General features: G+C 35.1%; 1 protein-coding gene and 1 long non-coding RNA gene across 3 annotated transcripts; one reads left to right on the top strand and one right to left on the bottom strand.

Annotated features, from left to right (window-relative positions):
* The first annotated feature begins 8,520 nt into the window (after positions 1-8,520).
* On the top strand, positions 8,521-11,284 carry LOC139815090 (uncharacterized). 2 transcript variants are annotated; one of them, XM_071781723.1, is made up of 7 exons: positions 8,521-9,028; positions 9,613-9,828; positions 9,947-10,135; positions 10,223-10,369; positions 10,471-10,735; positions 10,856-10,938; positions 11,122-11,284. In XM_071781723.1, the coding sequence occupies exons 1-7, from the start codon at positions 9,011-9,013 to the stop codon at positions 11,263-11,265; spliced, it is 1,062 nt and encodes a 353-aa protein (XP_071637824.1). In that variant the 5' UTR covers positions 8,521-9,010; the 3' UTR covers positions 11,266-11,284. The 2 variants fall into 2 exon arrangements, with proteins under 2 accessions (XP_071637824.1, XP_071637825.1); XM_071781724.1 differs by having other exon boundaries at positions 8,522-8,939.
* Positions 11,285-12,111: 827 nt separating this feature from the next.
* LOC139815091 (uncharacterized) lies at positions 12,112-13,038 on the bottom strand. Its single transcript, XR_011732666.1, has 4 exons — positions 12,900-13,038; positions 12,571-12,703; positions 12,327-12,471; positions 12,112-12,251 (listed from the first exon to the last, which is right to left on the bottom strand). It is a non-coding gene; the product is annotated as an uncharacterized lncRNA (long non-coding RNA).
* Positions 13,039-13,818: the final 780 nt, after the last annotated feature.

Below are 13,818 nucleotides of genomic sequence, written 5' to 3' on the forward strand. Positions count from 1 at the left end.
CCTCTTCTAAAAAGGGCATGTCGTAGGTATTGTTGTCACTTTTCCGTGATGCCAATTGGTTCTCTTGCTGCGCTTACTTCATTTGCAGCTGTCATTGTATATTTTGACAGTTGTGTGTATCAAGGGTTAATAGTGTAATAGTAATAGCATAATGTTAAAGTTAAATAGCGCGCGCGAAGCGCGCGTCTGTAGTGTCTAGTGTATTTAAAAAAAAGATGTGAAATTTTTAATTTTTCCTTCACAAAATTATATTACCTAACTTAACTCAAGTGACATGTATTTCAAAAAAAGATATGAAATCTTTAAATTAAATTGCGCCAATTGCAAAGAGATTATTATAGGGCGGCAGTGTGGTCTAGAGACCCTATAATAAGAGTCTGGCCAAAGTCCGACATTTTTCCTCAAAAACCCACGAGAGAGAAAACGATATATATACTATCTCACTCTGTCGTGGCGTGTCAGGCGTGTGTGGTGGCGTAACTCACATAACCTGAAACGGTCTCTACCTGAAACTACCGCGTGCCGGCACGTGCACTGTAAAATTACTATTGCGACGCAATAACAGCTTTCGTTATCAGTAGAATGAACGGAACTCTAAAGGGATTTCTGCGATTGTGTCCACCAGCACGCAATTAGACAGTCCTATCGAATTATATAGGTGCTATACCATTGCACGCGATAGAAGATATTGCGAGTTTTACAAATTTTTAACAGGTAACTGAATATCTCACACACATATTTTTGATGTAAACGTAATGAAGTTATTAATAAAGTATAAATACGTATTACATAAATACGTAAAGTTATTAATATCTTTAAGCAATTAAAAATAGGTAAAGGTGATTTTAAACCGGTGCAAAGAGGCATAATAATTACCACTAAATCAATAATTGATTTAACTAAATATCTTATCATAAATAAAAAATTTAAATTTATTTTTACTTCTCGGTTTACACAGGACTGTATTGAAAATCTTTTCTCCCAACTAAGAGCTAAAAATGTCATACCTCATCCGCTACAGTTTAAAAATGATTTAAAATTAATTTCCGTTGCAATGTATATGAAGTGTATAAGTAGTAGTAATTATGATGACGATGATAAGCAATATTTGTCAGGATTTCTTGAATACATATCAGATGAAAAAAAAAAAGATTCAATCTAGTAATATTATAGAAGATAACAATAATAATATTCCACTGTTTAATGAAAATGCAAATGTATTGAACATGTCATCTTTTGAAATGAATTCTTTATATAATATTGCTGGATATATTTTGCAATCAATTCATAAAATATGTGTAACATGTACAAATTGTTTAAAATCAGTTTTATTAAAAACACCATTGCGCTATTCATTTGCAAAATTAGTGAAACTAAAAAGTTACACAACAAATTCATTATATTTTCCTAATATAAAAACATTTATATTATTTTGGAAATTAGAACAAATGTTCCGTCATTATTCGAAATATTTTGATAATATAAAAGATTTGAAATCTTTTTTAATAGATAAATTTAATAAGGTTAAGACCGATCATATTTTGAATTGTTACCAGTTACATAAAAAAATAATAAGTCGATTTGTCGTATTTAGATTAAGAGTTTTTAATAAGAAAAAGTGTACCACATTAAGCAAGAGATACGATAGCAAAAGTATGGCAATGCATGTTAAATAAATAATTTTATAATACTTTTAAAATTTCCGTTTATTCTACCTTTTCTTTACTTTCTTTTATTATTTTTTATAAACAATTCAATATAAAAACATAAATACACAGAACATTTAAACAGCAGATACTTGTGTAGATATATAATATACAAAATATAATAAACAGATTTATTGAATTATTTTTTTAAATTTTACATAAATATAATATAAAGATTTAAAATTAAACTACTATATTAACAATATTTTTACTCTATAAAACGTTTATTTTTTAATTGTGTTGTTAAAATTTGCGATTATTGAAATTACCATGATTCAAAATTCGGCGGGAGTTGAGGTGAAATGGCGGACCAATCAAAAGCCTGTTACCGTATGACCAGACTCTTATTATAGGGTCTCTAGTGTGGTCTAGTGGTAGAGCGCCAGACTCGTAATCTGAGGAACCAGATTCGAGTCTACTAGAGCCATGTAAACATTGAATGTTTTTCCGGCAGCTGCGTTTCTCCGTGCAAGATAGGCTCTTGTGCGGAGCAACCTTTTTTTTTTGTTTTCGTTGGAAGAGAAAAATGCCTCGCGCATTCCTGACCCCGGCTGTCAGGATATGTGGGGCTTGCACCCACTAAAAAACCTCTCCCAGAACAAACAGCACAAAGGACTACAGTCACTCTCACTACAGCCACGCGGGAGACCAGAAGTATTACATCACATGACGAGACAAAATCCGGGCGCAGAGCGCCAGAAGAGAGCTAAATGATAACACAAGATCACAAGCGGAAGGATCAAAACCTGGGATGTTTCGTCCGCGGAAGAACCCATTCCTAGTACGAACCACGGTCAGAAAACCGTGGTTCCACCACCTCGGAGAGCCTTCGTGCCATGACCGCGGGTAGCCATGCCATCGAGGGGACTTTTCATCGGCTGCGGATAGTTCGACCACAGATTCCGCATCCCAGACCACATGTACACGACATGACCAGACGAACAGGAGACCCCTCTATCCGGAGAGGGGTTCCACGAGTAGCAAACAGGGACATGAGTCCACACGTCCCTCGACACAAGAGGGATGAGAAGACGACCCATCACCAATCAGTAAAGGAAAGGGGAAAGGGGAGGATTGACATCCGCCAATCCTCTAGGAAGAGAGGTCATATACTCAGAGTCCCCCAAGGGAGCGACCCACCGCAACCGGCGACCGCAAAGAGCTCAGGGGAGTCACTGCGTGAGCAGTGACACCCGAGCACAAAAAGCAACGACCAGCCAGTCCCGGCAGGCCGAGCCCCAGAGAAACTCCTACAGATCTCGAGTACATAATAAGAAAGATTAACGCAAGTCTCTCAAAGAGCGAAACGAAAGGTACCTCCACCCAAAAGGAGGCACCCCAGGCAACGCCCGAGGGAAGCGGAAAAAGACAAGAAGCCCCAGGGACGCCCAGGGACGCCCAGGGACGCCCAGGGACGCCGGGCGCCGGCCGACCGCGACCCAGCAGCCCCCCCAAAGGCGATCCGGGAATGTCGCACCAGTCGACGCACCGGACCGCGGAGGGAGGGAAGACAGGAGCGCCGCCAGGCGGCGCCCGACGCCCCCAAAAGTCCCAAGAGGAAAGAAAAATCCCCAGGCGCGAAAATAAAGAGTCCAAAATCAACAAAGGCTAATCGGTTACCCGGAGGGAACAACTTATCCAGGAGATCACGAAGTTGTTCTGGTTCCAAGGTAAAGGACAAACTAGGTGTAGGTTTGCGTAATTTACTTAGAACGATCTTGTAGGGAAGACCCCAAGGATCGTCATTCAGGGTGTCGATCAGCTCCTGCCAGGAGCTGGATTTTGCCCTCTTAATGGCGTATTTAAGAGCGAGGTTAGCGCTTATATAGTTGGCTCTTTTCCGCTCCGAAACTTTACGAGCATCCCTCCGTCGTCCACGAGTCCACACTCGTCTAGTCCTCACAAACTCGGCACGTAGACGGGCTATCTCCGGGCTCCACCAATACATCCCACGGCCCTTTCCGGATGGTCGGGCAAGAGGAACCGCAGCACGACAACATTGGTGAAGCCATTTGTCCGGTTTCAGTATAATCATGTGCGGGTCATCCGCAGGAGTGACCGCACATGACCACTCCATAGATTCTTGAAAGAGGGTCTTGTCCACCTCACGAAAATTCCAGCGCGGTGCAGGCTTCGGCAGCCGAAGTGCAGGAGCGGAGACAGACCGACCAGGGCCGGATATCTTAAAGGAGATACAGAGGTGGTCGGAGAGAGTTTCCAGGTCCTCCCTAACCGACCAGTCGGTGATCCTACGGAGGATGTCAGGTGATGACCACGTAAGGTCGATAATGGACGATCCCCGATGGCCGATAAACGTAAATTTATTTCCGACGTTAGCCGGGCGCAAGTCGGTCTGCGCCGCCCACCTGTGCGGAGCAAACTGGGCTCCGTCTTTCGGAAGAGACGTTAAGCTGTTGGTCCAAAGGGTTAAAGTGAGAGGAGAAGGGTAGTAGTGTAAAGGTTTGGGTAACGTTCCTTATAAAAACGCCTTGCAAACCCTGCGGAGATAAGCAATAAAGATAGTTTATGCAAAGAGATTATTATATCACAAAATTGTGTTACCAAACTCAATCCAAGTGATACGTACCAACCTAAGTGGTAGTAGCCTTATTTCTCCTTAGGGTGCCTCCCCATGCAAGACGGAATCTCGGAAAACGGAATCTCGGAATCATTCTGATTGGTTAGTCCCATGAGGCTAACCAATAGCCTCATGGGACTAACCAATCAGAATGATTCCGAGATTCCGTTTTCCGAGATTCCGTCCTGCATGGGGAGGCACCCTTACGCCAACTACAAAGAGAATATATATATTGCTTTGAAAAATAATTGTAGTGCAACTACTCTTAAAAAATAAAATAAAATTGTGTTACCTAACTTAACCCAAGTGGTATATATCTTTGTATTCTTGAGGGTCTTTCTATCAACCCAAGTGGTAATTGCACACAGCGCATTGCACACACGACCGTATTGCACACACGGCCGTAATGCACACACGGCCCGGTTGTATTGCACACATGGCCGTATTGCACACACGGCCGTATTGCACACACGACCGTGTTGCACACACGACCGTATGACACACATGGCCGTATTGCACACACGGCCGTATTGCACACACGACCGTGTTGTACACACGACCGTATTACACACATGGCCGTATTACACACATGGCCGTATTGCACACACAGCCGTATTGCACACACGGCTGTGTTGCACACACGGCCGTGCTGCACACACGGCCGTATTGCACACACGGTTGTATTGCACACATGGCCGTATTGCACACACGGCCGTATTGCATACACGGGAGAGCGTCCCGTTTGACCAGGTTGCGATTAATCACAGCCACTCACAGCCCCTGGTGCCTGGAGTTTTTCCACTAGATCAGCTAATTAGAAATTTTTACGGACGGCCGGATCGAGCAACGCGATTGGTCGAAACCTTACCTTACTGTTACACGGAAAGACTCGCGCCCGACGAAACGCTCGGCTACGAAGCAGAGAGAAACCTGATAGTCCGGTCAAATTAGCCCAAAAAATAGGGGTAAGGTTACAATAATTCCGATAGAGCTGAAAATTCGTACGAATGTTCGGAATACCATTATAAATGAACTGTGAAAAGTCCCCATACATCCCGTGCCTGGAAAAAATTTTATTCAAGGTCAAAGGTGGCAAAAATGGGTTTTTTGTGTTTTTCAGCCGAATGGTAAGTTTTATTATAAAAATAGCTTAGACAATAATTGTAGATCGTGCAATTATCTATAATAATTGTCTCTATACTTTTTTCTGTAAGAGTCACCGTTTCCGAGATATAATCATTCAAAAAGTTGAAAAACGGTGTTCTTCATAATATGCACACGTTTCCACGCCACCTGTGAGGTAGTGTACTTGACGCGTTTTTTTTAACGTGGTTTTCCCGGTAGGCCTATTCCACGAACTATTGTGACCGTATTTAATTCAACACTATACTATTTAATAATAAAAAATGGAAAATGTTAAAAATAATAAAAGAGGTGTGAATCGTAATGAATTGGGTTAAATTATTGGTTTGATTCATAACCATCAAATACTTCTGCATCTTCTTCTTCTTCTTGTTCTTCATGTTGTTCGTCTTCTTCTTCTTCTTCTTCCTCTTCCTGCTGAGTGCAAATAAATTGTTCCAAGAGCGATTCATCAGATGTTTCCTCGCTGATATTGTATGAACCCTCTTCTGATGGCGATTCAACATTGGAACACGAATTTTTTGCAATTGTAAAAAGGGATGTAATGCTAAATGCGGCTGTAAAAAAGTTGGATTGTTTTGTTCATTAGCATGTACTAATTGTCAAGGCCAGTCGTGTTCCAATGTTGAATCGCCATCAGAAGAGGGTTCATACAATATCAGCGAGGAAACATCTGATGAATCGCTCTTGGAACAATTTATTTGCACTCAGCAGGAAGAGGAAGAAGAAGAAGAAGAAGACGAACAACATGAAGAACAAGAAGAAAAAGAAGATGCAGAAGTATTTGATGGTTATGAATCAAACCAATAATTTAACCCAATTCATTACAATTCACACCTCTTTCATTATTTTTAACATTTTCCATTTTTTATTATTAAATAGTATAGTGTTGAATTAAATACGGTCACAATAGTTCGTGGAATAGACCTACCGGGGAAACCACGTTAAAAAAAACGCGTCAAGTTACACTACCTCACAGGTGGCGTGGAAACGTGTGCATATTATGAAGAACACCGTTTTTCAACATTTTGAATGATTATATCTCGGAAACGGTGACTCTTACAGAAAAAAGTATAGAGACAATTATTATAGATAATTGCACGATCTACAATTATTGTCTAAGCTATTTTTATGATAAAACTTACCATTCGGCTGAAAAACACAAAAAACCCATTTTTGCCACCTTTGACCTTGAATAAAATTTTTTCCAGGCACGGGATGTATGGGGACTTTTCACAGTTCATTTATAATGGTGTTCCGAACATTCGTACGAATTTTCAGCTCTATCGGAATTATTGTAACCTTGAATGTCTAATTTGACCGGACTATGAGAGCGGCCACCGGGATCATTCCGTTCCAGCGGACGTATACTAACGCGCCGCCTGAGAAAGTGCACGTCAACTACGTCGTTACGCTCGGTAACGGTACACACATGGTTCGTGTCCGTGCTATGGTTCGTGTCCGAACTACTCAGATGGAGGGGATATGCTGGTCGCGCAAACCCCTCTTCTGTTCGTGTACGCTCGGCACTCGGCAAGCTTCGAGCGGGGAGAGAAGGACAGACATACGATCTGCTGTCTCTTTTTCTCTTGAGCTGGGACATTGCCGGCGCGGCGTTGCCGTTAGCACGCGCCGGCTATACCACAATGCCACGCATTTCGGGTTTCGCGTCTCGTGTCTCGTGTCTCGCCGAGTGCCGAGTCTCGAGTTGGCAAATTGACGATGCGCTATACGTTACATTTGCGTTTATATTTACAAATTTTATTTTTTATATTTATAAATAAATATATATATGTATATATATTAGAAGTTTATAAATATATAAAGATTGCAAATATAATTAATTAAATAAATATTTATAAACTTAAAAATTAAAATTCGCAAATATAATGTATAAAAATCACGGTTCTATACATATGCTTTTCTATCTAAAAAAGTCTTACATTAAAAACCTTTACTTTAGCATAATAATACGTGTAATATTTAAATGCATACCAATAATTATATTATTAACTATGAGAAATAATTGTAGTTTATAATGTTCTTTTACTCTCATTAAATTTATTTTACCTATGCATGTTTAATTGGCCAAATTACGGCTAAATTACAAGCAACAACAAAAGGATATTGGATAAAAATAAAAACATTTTATTAAATAAACAATACACGTGGATAACATTTCGACTGTACTTATTATAATTTTAGTCTTCTTCGGAACGGATTACTATGAATATAAAAGAAGAAGATATAAATATTAAAACATGATAATGTTTCAGTTAACATACTAAAACATTAAACATTAGTCTACTAGACTAAAACATTAAACAATTTCCTAATAATATAAACAAAATAAACAATAAAATCTAATTGAATCACAAATATAAAAACGCCGGAGTAATCGAATGAAACCATGACAAGATAAATTTTATATTTATATTGAGAGGTGATAAAATCTCTTCCGTCAGGAAGAGAATGTAAACAATTATTAACGGGGGTATTCTGATTTAAAATATCTTTAAAATAGATATTTTTCAGGAATTTTTTACAGGGAAACAAAAAAAGTGAATAACGTTAAACTTTGCATGATCTCTTCACCTTATTTTAAAATTTTATTTTTATTTAAGTAACAAAAATGCTCTTTTTTTCTGTTATATTCTTGTCACTATAAATGACAGACGGTGTAAATAATTCTAGCTGTTCTAGGTATCTGAAACACCAAAAGCTAAAATTTTCTTTCTCTAAAATTTCTAATTCTGCAGAAGTGTGGCTATTGTCTGAACTAGAATTAAATCAATATTTCTATTTTGTGTGTAAAAGCGGCTTTTTTATTAAAAATATTATAATTTTTTTCAAAATTTTATTAGTATTTTATTAAAAAAAAAACTAATAAACAATGTTTATTCTAGTTCAGACGATAGCCATCACTTATTTTGAATAAGAAAGTTTTTGGTTTTTACATTTCTGATATTTAGAACAGCTAGAATCATTTACTTCATCTCTTATTTACGTCTTTTAGTGATCAAGATATAACATAGATAAGAATATTTTTCTTACTTAAAAAATAAAAATATATTCTTAAAATAAGATTAAAAAAACATGCAAAGTTTAACGTTATTCGCTTTCTTCGTTCACCTAATTAAAAATTCCTGAAAAATACCTATTTTTAAAGACCTTCCCCGGCTCCAGTCGTGCTCAACTTGTATTCATGCCTAAAAAGAAAAATTTATTTTACTAAAGTTAGGGCCAAAGCACATATGACAGTCGTAGTCGTGGACGTAAGTAACGCACAAACTTTGGCGTATCTTTTTGCGTTATGACTCCGCTAACGCAAAATGCGTTACCCCGTAACGCATTGCTTTCGGAAATCGTATTCTTTAGGCTTCGTTAACGCTTTGCGTTATGAGTCCCGTGTTGTTTGGGTATCTTCGGAAATATAACGCAAAGCCCAAAGGAACTAGGAAGAAATGATGACACCATATGCTATAAGCGAATCAGAATTGAAGATTTAAATTGTAAGTCGCGTGATTTTTTCCGGACGGAAACATTTATTTATGCGTATTAATTGTATGTGTAATAAGTATATATGAAAGAAATACGTAAAGTAAGTATTTATACCATATATATTACTAAAATATATAAATATATATTATACAACTGGATTATTTTAGATTAAATTATTTACCAATTTAACCAAATAATATAGATAAACAATCGTTTATCGTGTTTTAGGTTATGTGTACATTTATTATAGATAAGGTACTTATTTATATACTTTGGTTAAAGTATGTATGTAATATGATAGAGATTGCAACTTGATTATTTTAGATTAAATTATTTACCAATTTAACCAAATAATATAGATAAACAATCGTTTATCGTGTTTTAGGTTATGTGTACATTTATTATAGATAAGGTACTTATTTATATACTTTGGTTAAAGTATGTATGTAATATGATAGAGATTGCAACTTGATTATTTTAGATTAAATTATTTACCAATTTAACCAAATAATATAGATAAACAATCGTTTATCGTGTTTTAGGTTATATGTACATTTATAGATAAGGTACTTATCTCGGTACTTATTTATATACTTTGGTTAAATTTGTGTGCACATAATATGATAGATAAATATTCTACTTTTGGATGTACTTATTTCTAATAAAACATATTAATTTTATTAGAGTATGGAGATTGCTAAAAAAAAAACAAGGGCTCCTAAAGTCAGCAATATGCAAATGGAATATCTAATTTCATACATGCAAAACCATATTGCTTTTGCTACAAATAAATTACTGGGAGCGAAAGGAAAAGTAACCCACGATAAGCAATGGCAACATTTAACTGAAAAACTAAATTCTATAGAAGGACCATCAAAGACTGTGGATAATTGGAAAAAAGTATGACTTTATATATTACATATATTTCTATTTGACACTTAAAATTTTATTACATATGTTCTTCTCATTTTTCATATAATATTTTCTTGTATCATCACTTTTATATTATATGTTATAGCTTTGGTGTGATCAAAGAAACCAAGCTAGAGCGCGGGCAGCAAAGGGTAAAGCACAAAGACAACTTACTGGAAATATCGGGGAACCAGTTCAGCTTAAAGATTCTGATTTAAAAATATTATCAATTATTGGAGGTGAATCATCTGTGGGTTTACCAGTAAAGGAAGTAGGTCTTGGAGAACAGCCTGAGGTTTGTTGCTTTTTCAAAAGACTATTACAAAAGAAAGTTATAAAATGTTCATATTTTTAATTATTTTTATTTCGTTTATTTCCATAGGATATGGTTGATGCAACATTGATATTAGGATTGACAAATGATCCTGAGGATATTGAAAATACTGATCCACAGGAAATTGAAGAACAAGCTGTTCATGAAGAACAAGCTGTTCGTGAAGAACAAGCTGTTCGTGAAGAACAAGCTGTTGTATGTATAATATATTATAGTATGATATACAAATATAATGCTTTTAATTGTTTTATATACAACGCACTGATTTTTACTAAATTAAATGTTTCTTTATGTAGGTAATAGCAACAGCCGACATAACTGGTGATGGAGATGTGACTTTTGTTGAAAATACAAGTTTGCTTAATTTTCCGAAGCAACAGAATATTCATCAAATTAACAGTCCATCCTGTACTTCCAATGCTATTGCAACATCTTCAAAATGTATTAATAATACCTCTACTAGTAGTGCATCCGCAAATATTACAAGGTTAAGGACAAAGTTAGAATCATTAAAAACAAATACGAGTACATCAAATATATCTACTCCAATCAGTCTTGGTAGTAAGTACAAATTTATAATATATCATGTATATATTTTAGTATCTCTGCATTATTATTATATTTCCTAATTTGTAATATACATATAAAATGTTTTTTTTAAATAAAAATTTTTTATTATAGAAAAACGTATGAGGTACTCTTCCGTTAAAGAGGCTACAAGTTATTTTCAAAATGTACAAGAGGATCAGAGCAAATATTTGCAGGTATATTGTATACATATCATCTTTTTATATATGTTACGCGCACTTATTGCCCTATTGAAAATTATCAAATATAAAATTCTCTTGAAGTGGTTGAAAGTAATATCTATATATTAAATGTAGTAATTATCGAATTTCGCAATTTATACAATAAATGTCAGTAATATAATTTTCTTACTTTTGCAGACAATAAGTGAAAATTTACAACGTATCGCGTCTGCAACGGAAGCACAAAACGAACTTTTAAGAGACTCTATGAACTTACATGATCGTACATTAGATATTTTGTCGGAAACTATTCAAAATCTTACTAAAAGAACTTTATCTTAAAAACAGTAATTTTATCTGTTCTATGTTTAAAAAAAACTTTATGTTGAAAAGAATAACTTTTTATTTGTTCTATGTTCTTACTAAGAAATACTTTATGTTAAAGACTGAGTTTTTATTTATTTTATGTTTGTCTTACTAAAAAGAACTTTATGTTGAAAAGAGTAACTTTTTATTTGTTCTATGTTCTTACTAAGAAATACTTTATGTTAAAGACTGAGTTTTTATTTATTTTATGTTTGTCTTACTGAAAAGAACTTTATGTTGAAAAGAGTAACTTTTTATTTGTTCTATATGTTTGCCTTACTAAGAAATACTTTATGTTGAAAAGAGAGTAACTTTTTATCTATTCTATGTTTGTCTTACTAAAAAGAATTTTATGTTGACAAAAGAGTAGTAACTTTTTGTCTATTCTATGCTCGTCTTATCTTATCTATCTTATTTTACGTTTATACTTATTTTACATGATATAAAAATTGTATTAATAATAAAAGTAATTTTTATAACTTAGACTGTTGATTCTTATTGACGTAAACCAAACTGATTGCGAAGAATTCTTCTTTGAACTCTTCTTGCTTCTGTTAACCTATCATTACAATTCATATCCCCTTCATCAGCTCCATTAATTTCTTCAGCTTGAGCTCTAATACGATTACATATTTGAAGAGCATCTGGAAGTATAGCCCTTTGCTGAGCTGCAGCTTCACCCTCTTCATCAATGTCAATTTCATGATTCATAAGATTATAACGAAAACGTATATTATGTAATACAGCACAAGCTACGATTATGTTTGCTGCCATTCTAGGATCGTAATGTAAAACACGATGACTGAGGAGACATCTCCATACATTCTTTAAAACACCAAACATTCTTTCAACACAATTTCTAGCAGAAGTATGACATTGTGTGTATCGTGCTTCTGCGCTTCCCTCTGGTGCATTTGGGATGGGTGTCATTAGCCAAGGTTCTAAACAGTAACCTGCATCACCTGTAAATTACATAAATATTTATATATATGTCACTAAAATAAAGTAAATTAATAATCAGTGATAATAATACTAACCCAACAGCCACGTTGATCGATCTCCAGTATCATATAAGCGTATCATTTCGTTCCTTACAGCGGAATATCTCCATATGAAAGCATCATGCACCGTTCCTGGAAATCTGGCATTTATGTTTAATATTTCTAAATCATGGGAGGCTACCTGTGGTAAAAAATATAAGTATATATCAATTTTCTTTAAAAAAATTGAATGTAAAAATGACGTGTATTTATAAATATTATTTGTAATATATCAACTTACTGCCTGCGCATTAATGGAATAAAAACCCTTATGATTTGCGTATGCTTCTTCATGTTCTTTGGGTCTTACGATAGCCACATGTGTACAATCAATACAACCGATAACACCTTTAAAATTTCGTTCTTCTTGAAATCTGTAAAAATATATTTTTACAAATAAAATATTGGAAAAATATGCTAATAATAAATTAGATACAGGAAATAGCCAAGTAGTTATATATATTTGCCTTAAATATTTCTTATAAATTTGTTACAATTATTTAGAAAAAATGAAAGCATAATCATAAGTATAAATGGATGATTTGCTAATTTTAAATTAAAAAAAATTACCTTCTTTTTAAAGCTTCTCGCTTTTCCTCTGTTCTTGGGAACTGAATCCATTCATCGGCTAGTATTTCGGTAATACCTACTGCCACTGCTTTTATTGCGCGACTAACAGCAGGTTGTGAGATTGACACAAGATAGTCATTTCCGATACCCTTCTGATATGAGCCAATGGCAAAAAAACGTAATGCTGCCAAAACCTAAAAGTATTAAAATGTATTTTTAATATCTTTTATTAATTTCTTGCAGGTTTTGGCTGCATTACGTTTTTTGTATTTGCTTATTGAATATATATATGTATATATACATATATAACACAATTCAATATATATATAACACGTGTGTGTGTGGGTGTGTTAAATAAATATGGATTTCAATGAATGTAATTACCTGAGTTGTCACATGTAATCCATTCGTTCGTCTACGTTGAAGAGTAGGTTGAAGAGTATTACATAAGTAATGAACCGCATTTTTAAATAATCGAAAGACTTTAACAAATTGTTGGTCTGTCAGGCTAAAAGGATCAATAGTATCTCTTAATGTCTTCATTACAATAGAGTTTTCTCTCATTACTTCCTCTTCTTCTAAGAGATCCCTCATCAATGCAGCAAAAGCCATCTTAAAGTCAAAATATATAACCTGTATAATATTATTATTGCAAAATTTTAATTTATACCAATACAAAATTACATATATAAATATATATTTGTGTAAATAAAAGTCACGTATGCATAGTTAACAAATAATTACCTTTGTGATTGCGTTGTAACCTTCTTCTTCAGTCTTATTAGACAAAACGGGCTCGATACAGATCGCGTTATGATGTTTAACGCTGTTCAACAACCGACGTTACCATTGCGTTATGTAACGCAAGCCAAACGCATTAAAATTGCGTTAAAGTGGCTTACAGAATATGATTTTCTAG

This window comes from Temnothorax longispinosus, chromosome 6, assembly GCF_030848805.1.
Source record: "Temnothorax longispinosus isolate EJ_2023e chromosome 6, Tlon_JGU_v1, whole genome shotgun sequence".
NCBI classification, from domain to species: Eukaryota; Metazoa; Arthropoda; class Insecta; order Hymenoptera; family Formicidae; genus Temnothorax; species Temnothorax longispinosus.

Coding starts and splice junctions, on each gene's coding strand:
- LOC139815090 (XM_071781723.1), top strand. Junction 10,136..10,222: donor GTCTTGGAGAACAGCCTGAG/GTTTGTTGCTTT, acceptor TTATTTCCATAG/GATATGGTTGATGCAACATT. Junction 10,939..11,121: donor ATCAGAGCAAATATTTGCAG/GTATATTGTATA, acceptor TTACTTTTGCAG/ACAATAAGTGAAAATTTACA.